The following is a 14,552-nucleotide window of genomic DNA, read 5'->3' as shown; positions in this document are numbered from 1 at the left end:
TGATTGCACCCAATCTACTCGCCCTGTTCTGCCCAAAGCCAGGAGGGCCCATTCACCAGGGCCTCAGTCGGCTCCCCGCAGTTGCTAGCGTGTCTCTCTATCTCAGCAGCGGGGAAACTGAACTGGCAGATGGGGCAGTGGACGCAGTCTGCAACAAGCTCTTCCCACGACGATGGAGACGAGGAGGAAGAGCTCGCTTCAAAATCCTCTTCTCCACAGCTGGAGGCATGAGCCGGTAAGAGATTGGTGGGGAAATGGCCTGCGGAAGGAAGCAACAGGGTCTGACAAGAGCCATCAGAAGCTAGAACCTCCTTTCTCTCCCACCCCTGTCTCTGGCCACAATCCGCTCTGAGATTGCCAGCTGAGGTTAGAATACTCCTGCGACACCATTATGTGCAACCCTCCTGCACGTTGCAAATACGAGGCCAACCACTTTAGCGTGGTGCAAACAACGCGCTCTCTCCTCCAATCAGCAGGGTGCAAACAAAACGCTATCTTCTCCCAACAATTTCTCCCCGCCCAATAGTGCCACGTGTTGCAAATCGAAGACGGGAAACATCACGCAAACAAACACAAGGAAAGCATCATTGAAAAATAAATTGCTACTCAGCGATTGACTGCAGATAGCAGAGCTGGCCCAAGACATTTTGCTGCCAGAGGCAAAGGACAAGATGGTGCGACCCCTTCCATGTTCAGAAGGTGACAACAGGACAGCAGCACCCCCCAGCACACCTGAGGGCTGCCGGCTAGTTTAGGGGGCGTCGTGCACCTCCGCTTCTGCCCTCTAACAGAAGGGAACAGCCAAGGAGGTGGTACTGCTACCGCCCCTCAGCTCCTGTCATCTGAGGCAGCTGCCTCCCTCTGCCCAATGGTAGCACCGGTCCTGGCAGGCGGCTTATTTGAATTTGCCATCTGTTACTAGCGACATGCTTTTTCAAGCCCCGAGTCCTCGTCATGTTTGCTCTTTTAGCTACCGTATTTTTTGCACCATAGGGTGCACCGGACCATAGGGTGCACCGGACCATAGGGCGCACCTAGTTTTGGGAGGCAGAAAACAAGAAAAAATTCTTCTGGACCCCAGAAGCCAGAACAGCAAGAGGGATCTGGCTTCTGGGATACCGTGTGGCTGTTCTGGCTTCTGGGGTAATCGTGCCAAGCCTCTTCAGGGCGGCGGGATGAAGACTCCCCCTGCCCAAAGAGGCTGCGCAGGGCTAAAGCAGAAGCCAGGACAGACACGTTGCTCAAGGGGCGCTGCGCCTTCTCTCTCTCTCTGCACAGCGCCCCTCCTTCACAGGAGAGGTGCTGCGCAGAGAGGGAGAAGGGGTAGCGCCCTTCAGCGAAGCTGGAGAAGGAACAGAAGGAGACCCTTCTGTTCCTCCTCGGGCTTCGCTGGACAGATGCGTCGCTGCGAAGCGGGAGGAGGAACAGGAGACCCTTCTGTTCCTCCTCCGGCTTCACTTGATAGGCGCGTTGCTCAAGGGGCGCTGCACCTTCTCTCTCTCTCTGCGCAGTGACTCTCCTTCACAGGAGAGGCGCTGCGCAGAGTGGGAGAAGGGGCAGCGCCCTTCAGCGAAGCGGGAGGAGGAACAGGAGACCCTTCTGTTCCTCCTCCGCTTCCAGGACAGGCGCGTCGGGGCGAAGCCAAGGAGCCTGCATTCGCTCCATAGGACACACACACATTTTCCCTTCATTTTTGGAGGGGAAAAAGTGCGTCCTATAGGGCGAAAAATACGATATTCTTTCCATTCTATTACTCACCTGCACAGATGGGGCACACACCCAACCCCACCGCTCTCTTTCTAGGGCATCTCTCTTCCTCTTCATCTTCACATTCCATGTTCCTCAGTCTTCCCTGCTGGCCTGCGGCTCTTCGCTCCCTTCGAGAATTACCCCTACGCTTGACAGAAGAAGCTGCTGCAGACCTGTGGAGAAGGTTGTTGCTCATTTAAAAGATTTTAAAGTCTCCCCTTTTTTAAAAAAAGGTAAAGGTACCCCTGACCATTAGGTCCAGTCGCAGACAACTCTGGGGTTGCGGCACTCATCTCGCTCTATAGGCTGAGGAAACCGGCGTTTGTCCGCAGACAGCTTCCGGGTCATGTGGCCAGCATGACTAAGCTGCTTCTGGCAAACCAGAGCAGCGCATGGAAATGCCGTTTACCTTCCCGCTGGAGCGGTACCTATTTATCTACTTGCACTTTGACGTGCTTTCGAACTGCTAGGTTGGCAGAAGAAGGAACCGAACAGCGGGAGCTCACCCCGTCACGGGGATTCGAACCACCAACCTTCTGATAGGCAAGCCCTAGGCTCTGTGATTTAGGCCACAGCACCACCCGCGTCCCTTTTAAAGTCTCCCTTTATAGCACACACAGCTCAGCACACATACACTATTTATTCAAAACGACTACTATGCATGGTGGTATTTTCCCTTTGAGAGTATACAGTGGTACCTCAGGATGCGAACGGGATTCATTCTGGAGCCCCATTCGCATCCTGAATGGAATGCAAGACGCAACAGCACATCTGCGGGTCGCGTTTCGCCGCTTCTGCGCATGCGCGTGACGTCATTTTGAGCATCTGCACATGCGCGAGCGGCAAAACCTGGAAGTAACGTGCTCCGTGTCACCACGAGTCGCCACGGAGCACAACCCGAAAATATTTAAGCTGAAGCGTATTCATCCTGAGGTATGAATGTACTTCGTCTTTTATCTTCAGGGAGGTAACAAATCAGACTGCGTTAATTTTCCTCATTATAACAGCTGCATTCAGGTCATTCCGCCAGTATCACACCCTTTAGGAGTCCTGAAACATTATCTTTTTTTGCTGGGTTAACGGAAGCTGCAGGATGCAGAGATGGCCACAGATTTGCTCTGGGAAACCACCACCTTGAACCCTGAGCTGCATCCGAAGGGCAGCTGACGGACTGAACCAGAAGGAAATTCCCCACACGGCCAAATCACCTCGTCAGGTTGCTGCATGACGCCCGTCTTCGACTCGTTTTCGTGCCCCCTCTTCTGGCAGACGATTCCCGCTTGGGCCCTGCAAGACGAACCAAGTCAGCAACATTAGTCATGCAGGGCTGGTGTGTCTGGTAAGACTCTCCTTTGGGGCTGACTGCTCCACAGCAAATGAGATCCCACACAGAGAGATGGAAACAAAGGATCACCAAAGAGGGGATCTTGCCCAAACCCTCCTCCACAAGGCAGGACTGGCCACCCACTGATGAAAACCCTTATTCCACAGTGGCTGGGGAAACCCAGCCAGATGGGTGGGATATACATTATTATTATTACTATCATTATCATTATTATGCCATGCTGTACCCAGTGGCAGAGCTACCTGCTCTGGTACCATCCAGGGGCATGGCGCGCTTTGGGAGGGGTGAGCGGCAAGCCCCCGCCTTTGTCCACCATTGTCTGTACCCCAAGCAGACATCCACCGTCACACAGAGTGGGCAGAGGTGGGGACTTCAGCTGAGGAGACCAGAGCTCAAAGTTGTCAACTTTTTATTGGTTTTATGTTCTAACAACAACAACAACAACAATTTATTTCTACACCATCTGGCTAGGTTTCCCCAGCCACTCTGGGCAGCTCCCAACAGAATATTAAAAACACAATAAAACATCAAATGTTAAAAACTTCCCTAAACAGGGCTGCCTTCAGATGTCTTCTAAAATTCAGGTAGTTGTTTATTTCCTTGACAACTGGTGGCAGGACGTTCCACAGGGTGGGCGCCACCACCAAGAAGGCCCTATGTCTGGTTTGTATTTCTGTAAACAACTTTTTAGATATAGATATAGATATATAGATATAGATATGTTAATGATACAGCAGTATACAAATATTTTTTAAACAAATAATTAAAATCGCCACAGCTCAAAAAAGCCATTGGATGTGTTTTGGAGAGTCTCAAGGGACTGAGCCTGAGATTCACAAGCAGGCTCTCAACCCAGCAGTCACTAGGTGGGGGAACGGGGGGGGGGGGAGTATGCTACGGCATTTGAGGAGGCTTTTTTTTATAAAAAAAAAACCTCCCTCCTGTGCTGTTTAGTGGAAGGTGCCATTCACAGGCCACCTGCATCACATCTTGGTTTGCCGACAGACCAACCTGTTCAGGGTTACTCTGAGGATGAAAACAGAATAACCTCATCCACGCCATCTTGTTTGAAGAGTGCTATTGCCCCCCCCTCCTCCCTTTTTATCCTTCCAAGCTAAACAGTCTAAATTATTTTCATCTTTGCAGGCAGGTTAAGATTGTAGCTGATCTACTTTACAACTAGAAGACAGCAGGGAAGAACTGACTGGCCAGAGACTCCATAATGGTTATCTTCCTCCCTCTAGTGGCTCTTAGTAGGCTGTGAGGGAGGTCTATAGTTCTCTTCAGTGGCTTAGGCACTGAAGCTTTCAAACCATTTTCAAAGGCATCCCCACATAAAGCACATCACAATAGTTCAGTTCTTAAGATTCCCAGAGCATTGATGATTGATTGATTGATTGATTGATTGACTGATTGATGATGATAATGATTACCCCACCCACTCTGGGTAGCATCAGAACATACTAAAACATCAGTCATTAAAAACTTCCCTAAACAGGGCTGCCTTCAGATGTCCTCTAAAAGTCAGATAGCATCTGACTTCCTTGGCATCTGGTGGGAGGGTGTTCCACAGGGCAGGCACCACCACCGAGAAGGCCCTCTGCCTGATTCCCTGCAACTTGGCTTCTCGCAGTGAGGGAACCGCCAGAAGGCCCTCGGCACTGGACTTCAGTGTTTGGGCAGAACGATGGGGGTGGAGACGCTCCTACAGGTCTACTGGGCCTAGGCCGTTTAGGGTTTGAAAGGTCAGCACCAACATTTTGAATTGTGCTCAGAAATGTAAAAAGGTAAAGGTACCCCCGCCCGTACGGGCCAGTCTTGACAGACTCTAGGGTTGTGCGCTCATCTCACTCTAGAGGCCGGGAGCCAGCGCTGTCTGCAGACACTTCCGGGTCACGTGGCCAGCGTGACGAAGCTGCTCTGGCGAACCGGCACCAGAGCAGCACATGGAAACGCCGTTTACCTTCCCGCTATAAAGCGGTACCTATTTATCTACTTGCACTTAAGGGTGCTTTCGAACTGCTAGGTGGGCAGGAGCTGGGACCGAATGACGGGAGCTCACCCTGCCGTGGAGATTCGAACCGCCGACCATGTGATCGGCAAGTCCTAGGCGCTGAGGTTTTACCCACAGCGCCACCTGCGTCCCTTGCTCAGAAATGTACTGGGAGCCAATGTAGGTCTTTCAGGACCGGTGTTATATGGTGTCGGCGGCCGCTCCCAGTCACCAGTCTGGCTGCCGCATTCTGGATTAGTTGTAGTTTCCAGGTCACCTTCAAAGGTAGCCCCACGTAGAGCGCATTGCAGTAGTCCAAGCGAGAGATAACCAGAGCATGCACCACTCTGGCAAGACAGTCTGCAGACAGGGAGGGTCTCATCCTGCGTACCAGATGGAGCTGGTAGGCAGCTGCCCTGGACACAGAATTGACCTGCGCCTCCATGGACAGCGGTGAGTCCAAAATGACTCCCAGGCTGCACACCTGATAACTGAAGTCAAGCTATCCCTGTCCAGAGAGTTGGGCCACACGTCTAATCTGGTAGAATGCACTCTTTGCCACCAAGGCCACCTGCACCTCTAGACGCAACTAAGGATCCAGGGGAAAACCCCCAATCAGCAGCACAGATCCATCAGGACTCTCCTGCTCAGCGCCTGAGGGCCCCAGTCCTGCCACTCAACAGCTGGCCCAGGGCTCTACACCTGATGGGCTCTATAAAGGACTGATGCTGCCACTGCTGCTGCTGCTGGGCAGAGAGGGCTCCGTTTTGTTTTTGTTTAAATTGCTGTTATTTTTTAACTATGTCATTTTAAACTGTGATATTAACGCTGTACTGTATTCTTAGTTTTAGATTTTGATTAATGGGGAAATGGTTTCCCATTTGGTTGTGCATTTTTTATGTGGTTTATTTATTGTTTTTGATTTTTGTAATTATGTAAATCTTGTTGTACAATAACAAAAATTTATTATTTATAACCCGCCCATCTGGCTGGGTCCCCCCAGCCACTCTGGGCAGCTTCCAACAAAACACTAAAATACAATAATCTATTAAACATGAAAAGCTTCCCTAAACAGGGCTGCCTTTAGATGTCTTCTAAAAGTTTAAGTTATTTTTCTTTTTGACACATGATGGGAGTGCGTTCCACAGGGCGGGTGCCACCACCAAGAAGGCCCTCTGCCTGGTTCCCTGTAACCTCACTTCCCGCAGGGAGGGAACCGCCAGAAGGCCCTCAGAGCTGGACCTCAGTGTCCGGGCTGGACGATGGGGGTGGAGATGCTCCTTCAGGTCTACTGGGCCTTTGAAGCCGTTTAGGGCTTTAAAGGTCATGCTGTAAGCCGCCTTCAACATTGTTTATTTAACTGTGGAAAGGCGGCATGCAAATAAAAAATGAAATGAAATGAAAAAGGAATCTGGCTTAGTCAGTCCAAGGTTTTAAGATTTTGTCAGGCACTATTCCAGTGTGCTCAAGCTGTTCTCTCTGACACTGGTTGGAATATTCACAAGACCAGCTCAACACATCAAACGTAGTTTGAATTGCCCCTTGTGGATCTGCCCCCATTCTGGTGCTTGGAGGAGTAGCTTATTGGCAGACAGAAGTGTCCCCATCTCTCCGCCCCCCTCCACATCCCCAATACTCACGCGACGCAACTGGCTCCTGAGTTCCCTGCTGGCTCTGCCCGTCCTCTTTGCTCTCTGCAGAAGGAGGGCTGGGGCCAGGCACCAGGGGGAAGGCTCTTTTGCGGGCACAGGCCCCCTGCAGCACCATCCTGGCCGGGCGGCTCATACAGGTGCCAGGGCTGGAGGCTGGGTCCAGCTGCTGCAGCCGGCTTTTTAGCACCGCTTCCTGCTCGGTGCTCCTGCAAAGAGAAACCCAACAGCTGCTTCCTCAATAGGCCACTGCAGAACCAAGACTCCAGCTTCCTGGAAGCAATGCTGCTACCAAGAGACGAGCGTGAGCAAAAGAACCACAAGAACAGAGTCAGAAACCGGAAAAGGACTGTCTGTTCTCCATTGCTCCAACCTGCCCTGTCCAAAAATGGAATGTATTGCACATAAAGCACACTGATGGCAGTCCAGCCTTATCCTGAAGACCTCCAGAAGTTTCAAACTAACATTGTTTCAGGCTAAGGCCTGCATTCCCTTCTGTCCACCCTTCTGGGGGCCCTGTGCCAGAGGTGGGTGGGTGCGAGCAATGGATGCACACACGCAGGTACTTACGAAGGCGCCTCTGGGAAGAAAGTCCTGCAGAAGGCTGCATTGGAGAGCCATGGGCGGCTGCTGGACTCGGAAGGAGCCTGTGGGCAACAAATAGGATGAAAGAAGAGAAGTAACATTTGAGAGATCAATAATTAGATCAATAATTAGCAAACTGAGGAAGTCCTGTGTAAGATACTAGACTTAAACTCCTTTTGTCCCCCGCTTCTATAGCTCAGCTCAAATTCCAAAAAACAACAGATTTTGCTCATCAGTATAAAAATGGCCATTCTGGGCTTGAACAACAGCCCACCTGGCTCAGTATCCTGCCAATCAAAGGCCTCAGAGATGTTCACAAGCAGGGCATCCCTGCCAGCGTCTGGCAGGCAAAGCAAGGTAGAACAAGGTCACTGTGCTTCTGAACAATGGTGGCTGCTAGGAACAGTAGACCTTCAAAAATCCCTCGAGTGATTTCATATTGCAGGGAACATAAGCACCACCTGCTGGATCAGGCCAAACCCCAGCATCCTCTTCTGGTAACCAGATCCCTGTGGGAACCCGGCAAGCAGGACCTGAGAACTGCATGACTCTCAGCTCCTGAAATTCCCAGCAACTGGTATTTAGAAGCCTTGCTGCCCCTGGCAGTAGAAGCGGGACATACCATGGCTAGTAGCCATTGAGAGCTTTATGCCCCATGAATTGGTCTAACCCTTTGAAGCCATCTAGGCGGGTGGCAATCACTGCCTCTTGCAAACGAGTGCCGTAACTCAACTACGCGATGCGTAAAACACTTTCTTTCACCTGCCCTGAATCTTCAGCTTCACTGGATGTCAAAAAGTTCTAGTGTTCTAGTTCTAGTATTTTCTCTACTCACTTTCTCCATGGATAATTTTATGGACTTCCTGGGGGAGAGGGTGGCTTTTGAGCAGACAAACAGCAGAATTGGCAGCCTCCCAATTACAGTGGTACCTCGGGTTACAGGCACTTCAAGTTACATACGCTTCAGGTTACAGACTCTGCTAACCCAGAAATAGTAACTCGGGTTAAGAACTTTGCTTCAGGATGAGAACAGAAATTGCGCAGCAGCGGCGCAGCGGGCCCCATTAGCTAAAGTGGTGCTTCAGGTTAAGAACAGTTTCAGGTTAAGAACAGACCTCCAGAATGAATTAAGTTCTTAACCGAAACAACTTCACTAGTTTAACGCCCAGTTTGTGCACAATATTCTTTACTTCCTGGATTTTGGTCCCTATGCTTGCGTAAAATTGCAGGATAGCTACCCATGACCCATGGATCTGTACCTGACTAGGAACGGAGACTGGGCCTGACTTGCTGTCGTCTACGTCCTGTGGAGTGCGGATTCGGATGAAGGAGAGACCGAACTGCGTGCGCTTGTTGAAGGGCTGGCTACAAGTGAGTCTGACACGGTCCCACTTCTCGCCTAGAGCAGAAGCCAGGAAGTCTCCTGTGGGGCACAGAGAGGGAGATGCCGAGCAAATACAATCCAGGCCATTTACAGTCCTCAGGGGACTCCACGTGGCTGAAGAGTGCCCACCATCTTACCTTCTTTAAACATCCGGACCGCAGAACGATTCTTATCCAGCTTTGCATCGGCGGGCATCATCAAGGCTGTGGTGGGCAAGAGAGTGAGGTAGCTCTGCTCTAGAGGCCAGGAGGATCGCCCCACGTCTATCTGAAGAAAGGCAGAGCCACAGTTCCCTGAAGAGCACAAACAGAACATCAGGGTTCTGCACCAAAGAACTTGCACTTTGACTATCAAACATCTGAAAGTTGTCTCCTGCTAGTGCTGCCTGCCTTTCCCCCTCAATTTAGTTGAATTGCAGTGCATTCACATGGGGTTCACACATTCAGACTCAGAACCCTGCAGCCTGCCTTAGTCTCCTGCTCCTTTTGTTTTTTTCCAAAAAAAAATCATCTATTAATTTTTCATTTTTTAAATTTATTATTTTGGTCATGGACCAGTTCCAGCGCACAAACAATATCAAGGAAGTCATAAAACACAATAGGGATACATTTGACTTTGCAATCAGGTATAACAAGGACAATACAGATATAAAGGTAAAGGGACCCCTGACCATTAGGTCCAGTCGTGGCCGACTCTGGGCTTGCAGTGCTCATCTCGCTTTATTGGCCGAGGGAGCTGGCATCATGTGGCCAGCATGATTAAGCCGCTTCTGGCGAACCAGAGCAGCACACAGAAATGCCGTTTACCTTCCCGCCGGAGCGATACCTATTTATCTACTTGCACTTGGACGTGCTTTTGAACTGCTAGGTTGGCAGGAGCAGGGACCGAGCAACGGGAGCTCACCCCGTCACAGGGATTCGAACCGCTAACCTTCTGATCGGCAAGTCCTAGGCTCTGTGGCTTAACCCACAGCGCCACCCGCATCCCAATACAGATATAGCAACAGTTAAAAAATATATAATTTCAAACTTAAAACTGTTTTGAAGAGCCACGGACTCAGTTACACAGCCATCACCTGGACACAAACCTACACTGCAATACATTTGCTCAGAATGCCAACACCTCATTGAAGGACTGACGAGAACCTGCTCGCCATCAGTAAGAATCAGTCTCACACAGAAATGGGTTGAAGAATTCTGGCTGCTTTAGAGCTGCTGCAGCACAGCCTTTATTGTATAAAGTCAGAAAGATACAAAATACAAGGAATGCAACTTGTTCTCAGCCAGCAGATAAGGGCCATCGCACTAGACCACGCAGACGATCAGGCTATGTTACGTGGACCAATCATTTGGGACAGCACGAGCTATTCACGCGCTGTTCATGCTCCAAGGATGCTTTTAGCTATGAAATCACCCTGCAATAATAAGAACTTTGCTCATGCTCTTATGTACAAGCAATCATTTTCCCACAAAGAACATGCTGTCTTAACATATTTAAAATTTAAAGCAGTGTGTCACTTGCTCTGTGCTTCTAATCCTGCCTTGCAGTTACAACATCAGCCCTTAAGAACAGAAGAAGGGCCTCCTGGATCAAGCCAGTGGCCTTTCTAGTCCAGCATCTTGTTCTCACAGGGGCCAACCAGATGCCCAAGATGTGAAACCTGCAAGCAGGATACAAGCACAAGAGCAATACCCTCCCCTCCTGTGGTTCCCAGCATCTGGCGTTCAGAACCACTGCTGCCTCCAACCACAGAGGCAAAGCAATCATGGCTAGTAGCTATTGGTAAGCCTTCTCCCCCATGAATTTGTCTAAACCTCTTTCAAAGCAAACCAGGTTGGTGGCCATCACTGTCTCCTGTGGGAAGGAGTTCCACAGTTCAACTGTGTGCTGCGTGGAGAAGGACTTTAATGTTTGCTGAATCTCTCAACATTCAGCTTTGTTGGATTTTGTCACAGAGCTGGCAGGGAAGGCTCCAGAGTTGAAGGAGGGGGAGAGAGAGGGGCTGGTAGAATAGGCAGCACTGAAAGGGGGTGGAGAGCAAGGGGAAGCCACTCAGGCGGAGGCAAGACTCCCTGATCTTAGAGAGCAGCAGCACCTATCTACCAGCTCAGACACGGGGAGGCGTTTTTGGGATTGCCCAAGCTGCTTTGCTGGAGGAGGAGCAGGAAGTTCCCACTCCATCCCTACGGATGATTCGGACGCTTGAAGTGATGCTCTGTACCTTGTAAATAATGTACAATAAAGACTGTAAACACATCTCTGATTAAGCGGAGGGATTTATTGCGAAGGGCTCACCACACTCATCACAGATTTCAACAAGTTCCAGTGTTGTGAGAGAGGGATAAAAACTCCTCTCTATCCCTTTTGTTCCCGGAGAGGGGGTTCCTTTGCTACTTCCTCCCACATGCTTACCCACATCAATGTAGCCAATGCGGCTTGCGTGTTCCAGCTGCAGCTCTGCTTTCAGTTGCCTGCTCCGGTCCTGGGGAGAGCTGAGCCAGGGCCGAACCCCTTCTTCAAGCAGCAGGTTCTCCACTGGGGACTTGGGATCCTGCCCCGGAAAAAGGAGCGAGAAGGAACAGCTGAGAAGCACAGCACACGACTCTTACTTTTGTATATTCTCAGGGCGGTATTTATCCCTCTGCACCCACTAGATTGCTGCAGAACTGCACAGTCCACTATTTGGCACTGGAATTGGCATCTCAAGATGCTCAGATCTCTTTTCCTGCAAGTTTATAGTCCTTAATTTGAAAATGCATATGCCAGAAGGTCCTAGAGTCAGAAGAGGGCGAGAAGTAATAGTGGAGAGACTCTGGGTCTAAGCCCCCCATTGCACTGCTAATAAAATAATAAAATCAACTGATTACCATTTGGAACACAAAAAGAGCCAGTTATATGATGAATTAGTGACATGATATTAACTGGCGTTTTTTATTTTTTTAAAAAATCAACATTTAAAGCTTTTTACTATTTTTAAATAGCCGTTTGCCTACTAATATACTGGATGTTTTGAGGTCAGCTTGTTTTGTAACTCCCTATTTCCCTTAATTTAAAAGAACATGGATGTTACCTGAAATGTGAAAGACACAACGTATTTGATTTTGACTGGAGCCATTTCCAAGGATTCAGTGAGTCACCCTCATCTGCTCAGGTTTCATTTCCGCTTATGGGGCTTTCCCATCCCGAGTCCCACCTGGTTTGGGGGGGAAGAGAGATGCATTTCTTTTTTCCCCTTTCCGCTTCTTACTCCCTTGGGATGAGATGCCTGGGGCCTTCGCTTCTGTTCCGTAGGTGAGGACGCAGCCCAGCCACAATTCACCCCCAACCTGGGGGGGTGGGGCGCTCGAATCCTCCCCTCCCTCTCAGCCACAGAGCTCAATGCCTGCAACCCTGGGGCAGGTGGAGTGGGAAGAAGACCATGGCCTCCTCTTGGCCCTGTCCTACCTCGCAGGGCGGTTGTGGTGGGGATTAAACGAGGAGGCACAATAATAATGTATAACTGCACTAATTACAGTCATACCTTGGGCTACAGATGCCTCAGGTTGTGTTTTTTCAGGTTGTGGACCGCCGAAACGCATAAGTACTGGTTGCGCATGTGCAGAAGCGCCGAATCGCAACCCGTGCATGCGCGGACGTGGGTGGTGAACACTGCGGGTTGCAAATGTGCATCCCGCACGGATCATGTTTGCAACCCGAGTGTCCACTGTACATCCTCTTCGCAGGGGGGGTGTCTGAAGAGCTCCAACATTCCTCCAATGAAAATAGGGACGTCCTAAGGAAAAGTGGGACACTCTGGGATGAAATGAGAATCCAGGACGGCTTCTCTAAATCAGGGACGTCCCTGGAAAATAAGGACGCTTGGAGGGTCTGCAGGAATGAACAGCTCAAGAATCCCTGACCGAGACCCACCTCCCACTGGCTGAACATCTCTTGCTATCAGAAGTTGCTTCCTGCTGCTGAGTCGGAACCTCCTTCCTTGCCATTTGGATCCCTTGGTTCGGATCCTTCCCTCCGGAGCAGCAGAAATCTAGCTTGCTCCATCTTCCCCATTGAAGGCATCTGAAGATGTCTCTCCTGCCTCCTCTCCGTCTCCTCCATTCCAGGCTCAGCATCCCCGGCTCCCTCAACTGTTCCTCACAAGGCTTGGTTTCCCTCAGAGAACTACAGTTCCCAGCACCCTTTGCAAACCACAGCTCCCAGGATTCTTCAGGGAAGTTGGGCTTTGAAGGTGCGCAGCCTCGGTTTGAGGTGTACAGACTTAGAAAGTTCCCCTTGGACCTGCAGCTGCTTCCTCCCTCTTTTTGGTGCCACTGAAGGGGCACGTCCGTGTGGGCGCAGATGGCGCCACTGAGGCTGCAGAGAGTGTGGCTAAGAAGCCTTGGCAGAGGCGGTGGAGGCGGCTGGCTCCCTACCTGTGGCTGAAGACATCCTCTTCTTCCTCTTCGCAAGGGGGGTGTCTGAGCGGAGGGAGAAGGAAGAGCTTTATACATCTGGTTCCTGACTCACAGGAAAGCCCTGCCCCCAGCAGCCAAAATAAAACAAAACAAAATGAGTGAATGATTTCCCCCAAAATAATTTTACACAGCAAACTTAAAAAGGATAAATTGATCTTACATTACATATACAATATACTTGTACATATACTTGCGAGAAGCCAAGTCACAGGGAACCAGGCAGAGGGCCTTCTCGGTGGTGGCACCCGCCCTGTGGAACGCCCTCCCACCAGATGTCAAAGAGAAAAACAACTACCAGACTTTTAGGAGACATCTGAAAGCAGCCCTGTTTAGGGAAGCTTTTAATGTTTAATAGACTATTGTATTTTAATATTCTTTTGAAAGCCGCCCAGAGTGGCTGGGGAAACCCAGACAGATGGGTGGGGTGTAAATAATAAATTATCATCATTATTAGACTAAGATAAATGTTACAAAGTGCATAGTAAAAATATTTAGGGATCTCAGGTAAATAAAATAGCACTTAAAAAGAAAAGGGGGGGGGAGACAAGACCAGAAAAAACAATAACCAAAACTAAACGACAAAAACTAAAATATACAAAAAGTAGAAATATACAGCCGGGATTGCAGCACTGACCTCTTTCTCTTCCCGAGGGGGCTTCTCTCAGCGCCCGCGGGACCCGGGAATTAACATATGCAAATGAGGTACCTGAGAGAGATCTCGCCCCGCCCCCGGGATCCCGGGAGCGCCTTCCTTCGTTTCCCGGGGTTTCTCAATCTCCCGCCAATATTGCCCGCCCCTTCACCCTCGACGCTGATTGGCTGGCTGATCGTCTCTCCTCGTGACGTCACAGAGGTCGATCGTTAACGGACTGGTTTTTTAAAAAAAAAGTTTTAAAAATGAATAAATAAATGCTTTCTACCACATGGTACAGCCAACTTCGTTTCGAATCACGACGCTAAATTTGTTCCTTATTTTTTTAAAACAAGGAACTCTGACAGGAGAGGCAGCAAAGCATGCTGGGAACCGTAGTCCTTCCTCCCGCCGGCCTCGAAAGCGCCGCGCGCAGCTGGATTTAAGGGGCGGGGCAGACGCCAGGGAGTGTCCCTCAATTTCCTGCTGGCGTAAGAAACGTAGAAAGTACCCGGCCATCCCGTGAAGTCTGTTGCGGCGGTTGCCAGAAAATGCCTGTGAAAACGCAGCCTGCCGGGACTCGGTCCCTGAGCGCCCTGTCGGCCAGACAGGAGATTTTGCGCCCGCCTACGAAGCTGCCACATGTCGGACGCTCCCTCGCCCGCTTTGACAGGCGCCTTCGGCCAGCTCGGCCCCACCTCCCAGACCCGCCTCTTCCAATCGTCCCCTCCGGCGGCGGCTCGCGCGCCGGGCGATTGGCCA

General features: G+C 50.4%; 1 protein-coding gene across 2 annotated transcripts; it reads right to left on the bottom strand.

Moving 5' to 3' along the window:
* Positions 1 to 9: 9 nt before the first annotated feature.
* XNDC1N (XRCC1 N-terminal domain containing 1, N-terminal like) lies at positions 10 to 14,547 on the bottom strand. 2 transcript variants are annotated; one of them, XM_081909981.1, is made up of 11 exons: positions 13,794 to 14,547; positions 13,118 to 13,220; positions 11,776 to 11,898; positions 11,118 to 11,256; positions 8,843 to 8,998; positions 8,581 to 8,744; positions 7,307 to 7,383; positions 6,728 to 6,945; positions 2,958 to 3,036; positions 1,759 to 1,922; positions 10 to 259 (listed from the first exon to the last, which is right to left on the bottom strand). In XM_081909981.1, the coding sequence occupies exons 3-11, from the start codon at positions 11,818 to 11,820 to the stop codon at positions 15 to 17; spliced, it is 1,287 nt and encodes a 428-aa protein (XP_081766107.1). In that variant the 5' UTR covers positions 11,821 to 11,898; positions 13,118 to 13,220; positions 13,794 to 14,547; the 3' UTR covers positions 10 to 14. The 2 variants fall into 2 exon arrangements, with proteins under 2 accessions (XP_081766107.1, XP_081766108.1); XM_081909982.1 differs by having other exon boundaries at positions 13,118 to 13,162.
* Positions 14,548 to 14,552: the final 5 nt, after the last annotated feature.

The sequence above is a fragment of the Podarcis melisellensis genome (assembly GCF_964234715.1).
Source record: "Podarcis melisellensis genome assembly, chromosome: 4".
NCBI classification, from domain to species: domain Eukaryota; kingdom Metazoa; phylum Chordata; class Lepidosauria; order Squamata; family Lacertidae; genus Podarcis; species Podarcis melisellensis.
The sequence above is the reverse complement of the archived record's forward strand: the minus strand, read 5'-3'. Positions and strand labels throughout refer to the sequence as shown.

What these genes read in the sequence shown, in the direction of transcription:
- XNDC1N (XM_081909981.1), bottom strand. Translation starts at nt 11,820, where the DNA reads ATGGCTCCAGTCAAAATCAAATACGTTGTGTCTTTCACATTTCAG. An exon ending in TCAGGAGCCAGTTGCGTCGC is followed by an intron (nt 3,037 to 6,727) that starts GTGAGTATTGGG and finishes TTCGTCTTGCAG; the next exon opens with GGCCCAAGCGGGAATCGTCT. An exon ending in TCATGCAGCAACCTGACGAG is followed by an intron (nt 1,923 to 2,957) that starts GTGATTTGGCCG and finishes CCTTCTCCACAG; the next exon opens with GTCTGCAGCAGCTTCTTCTG.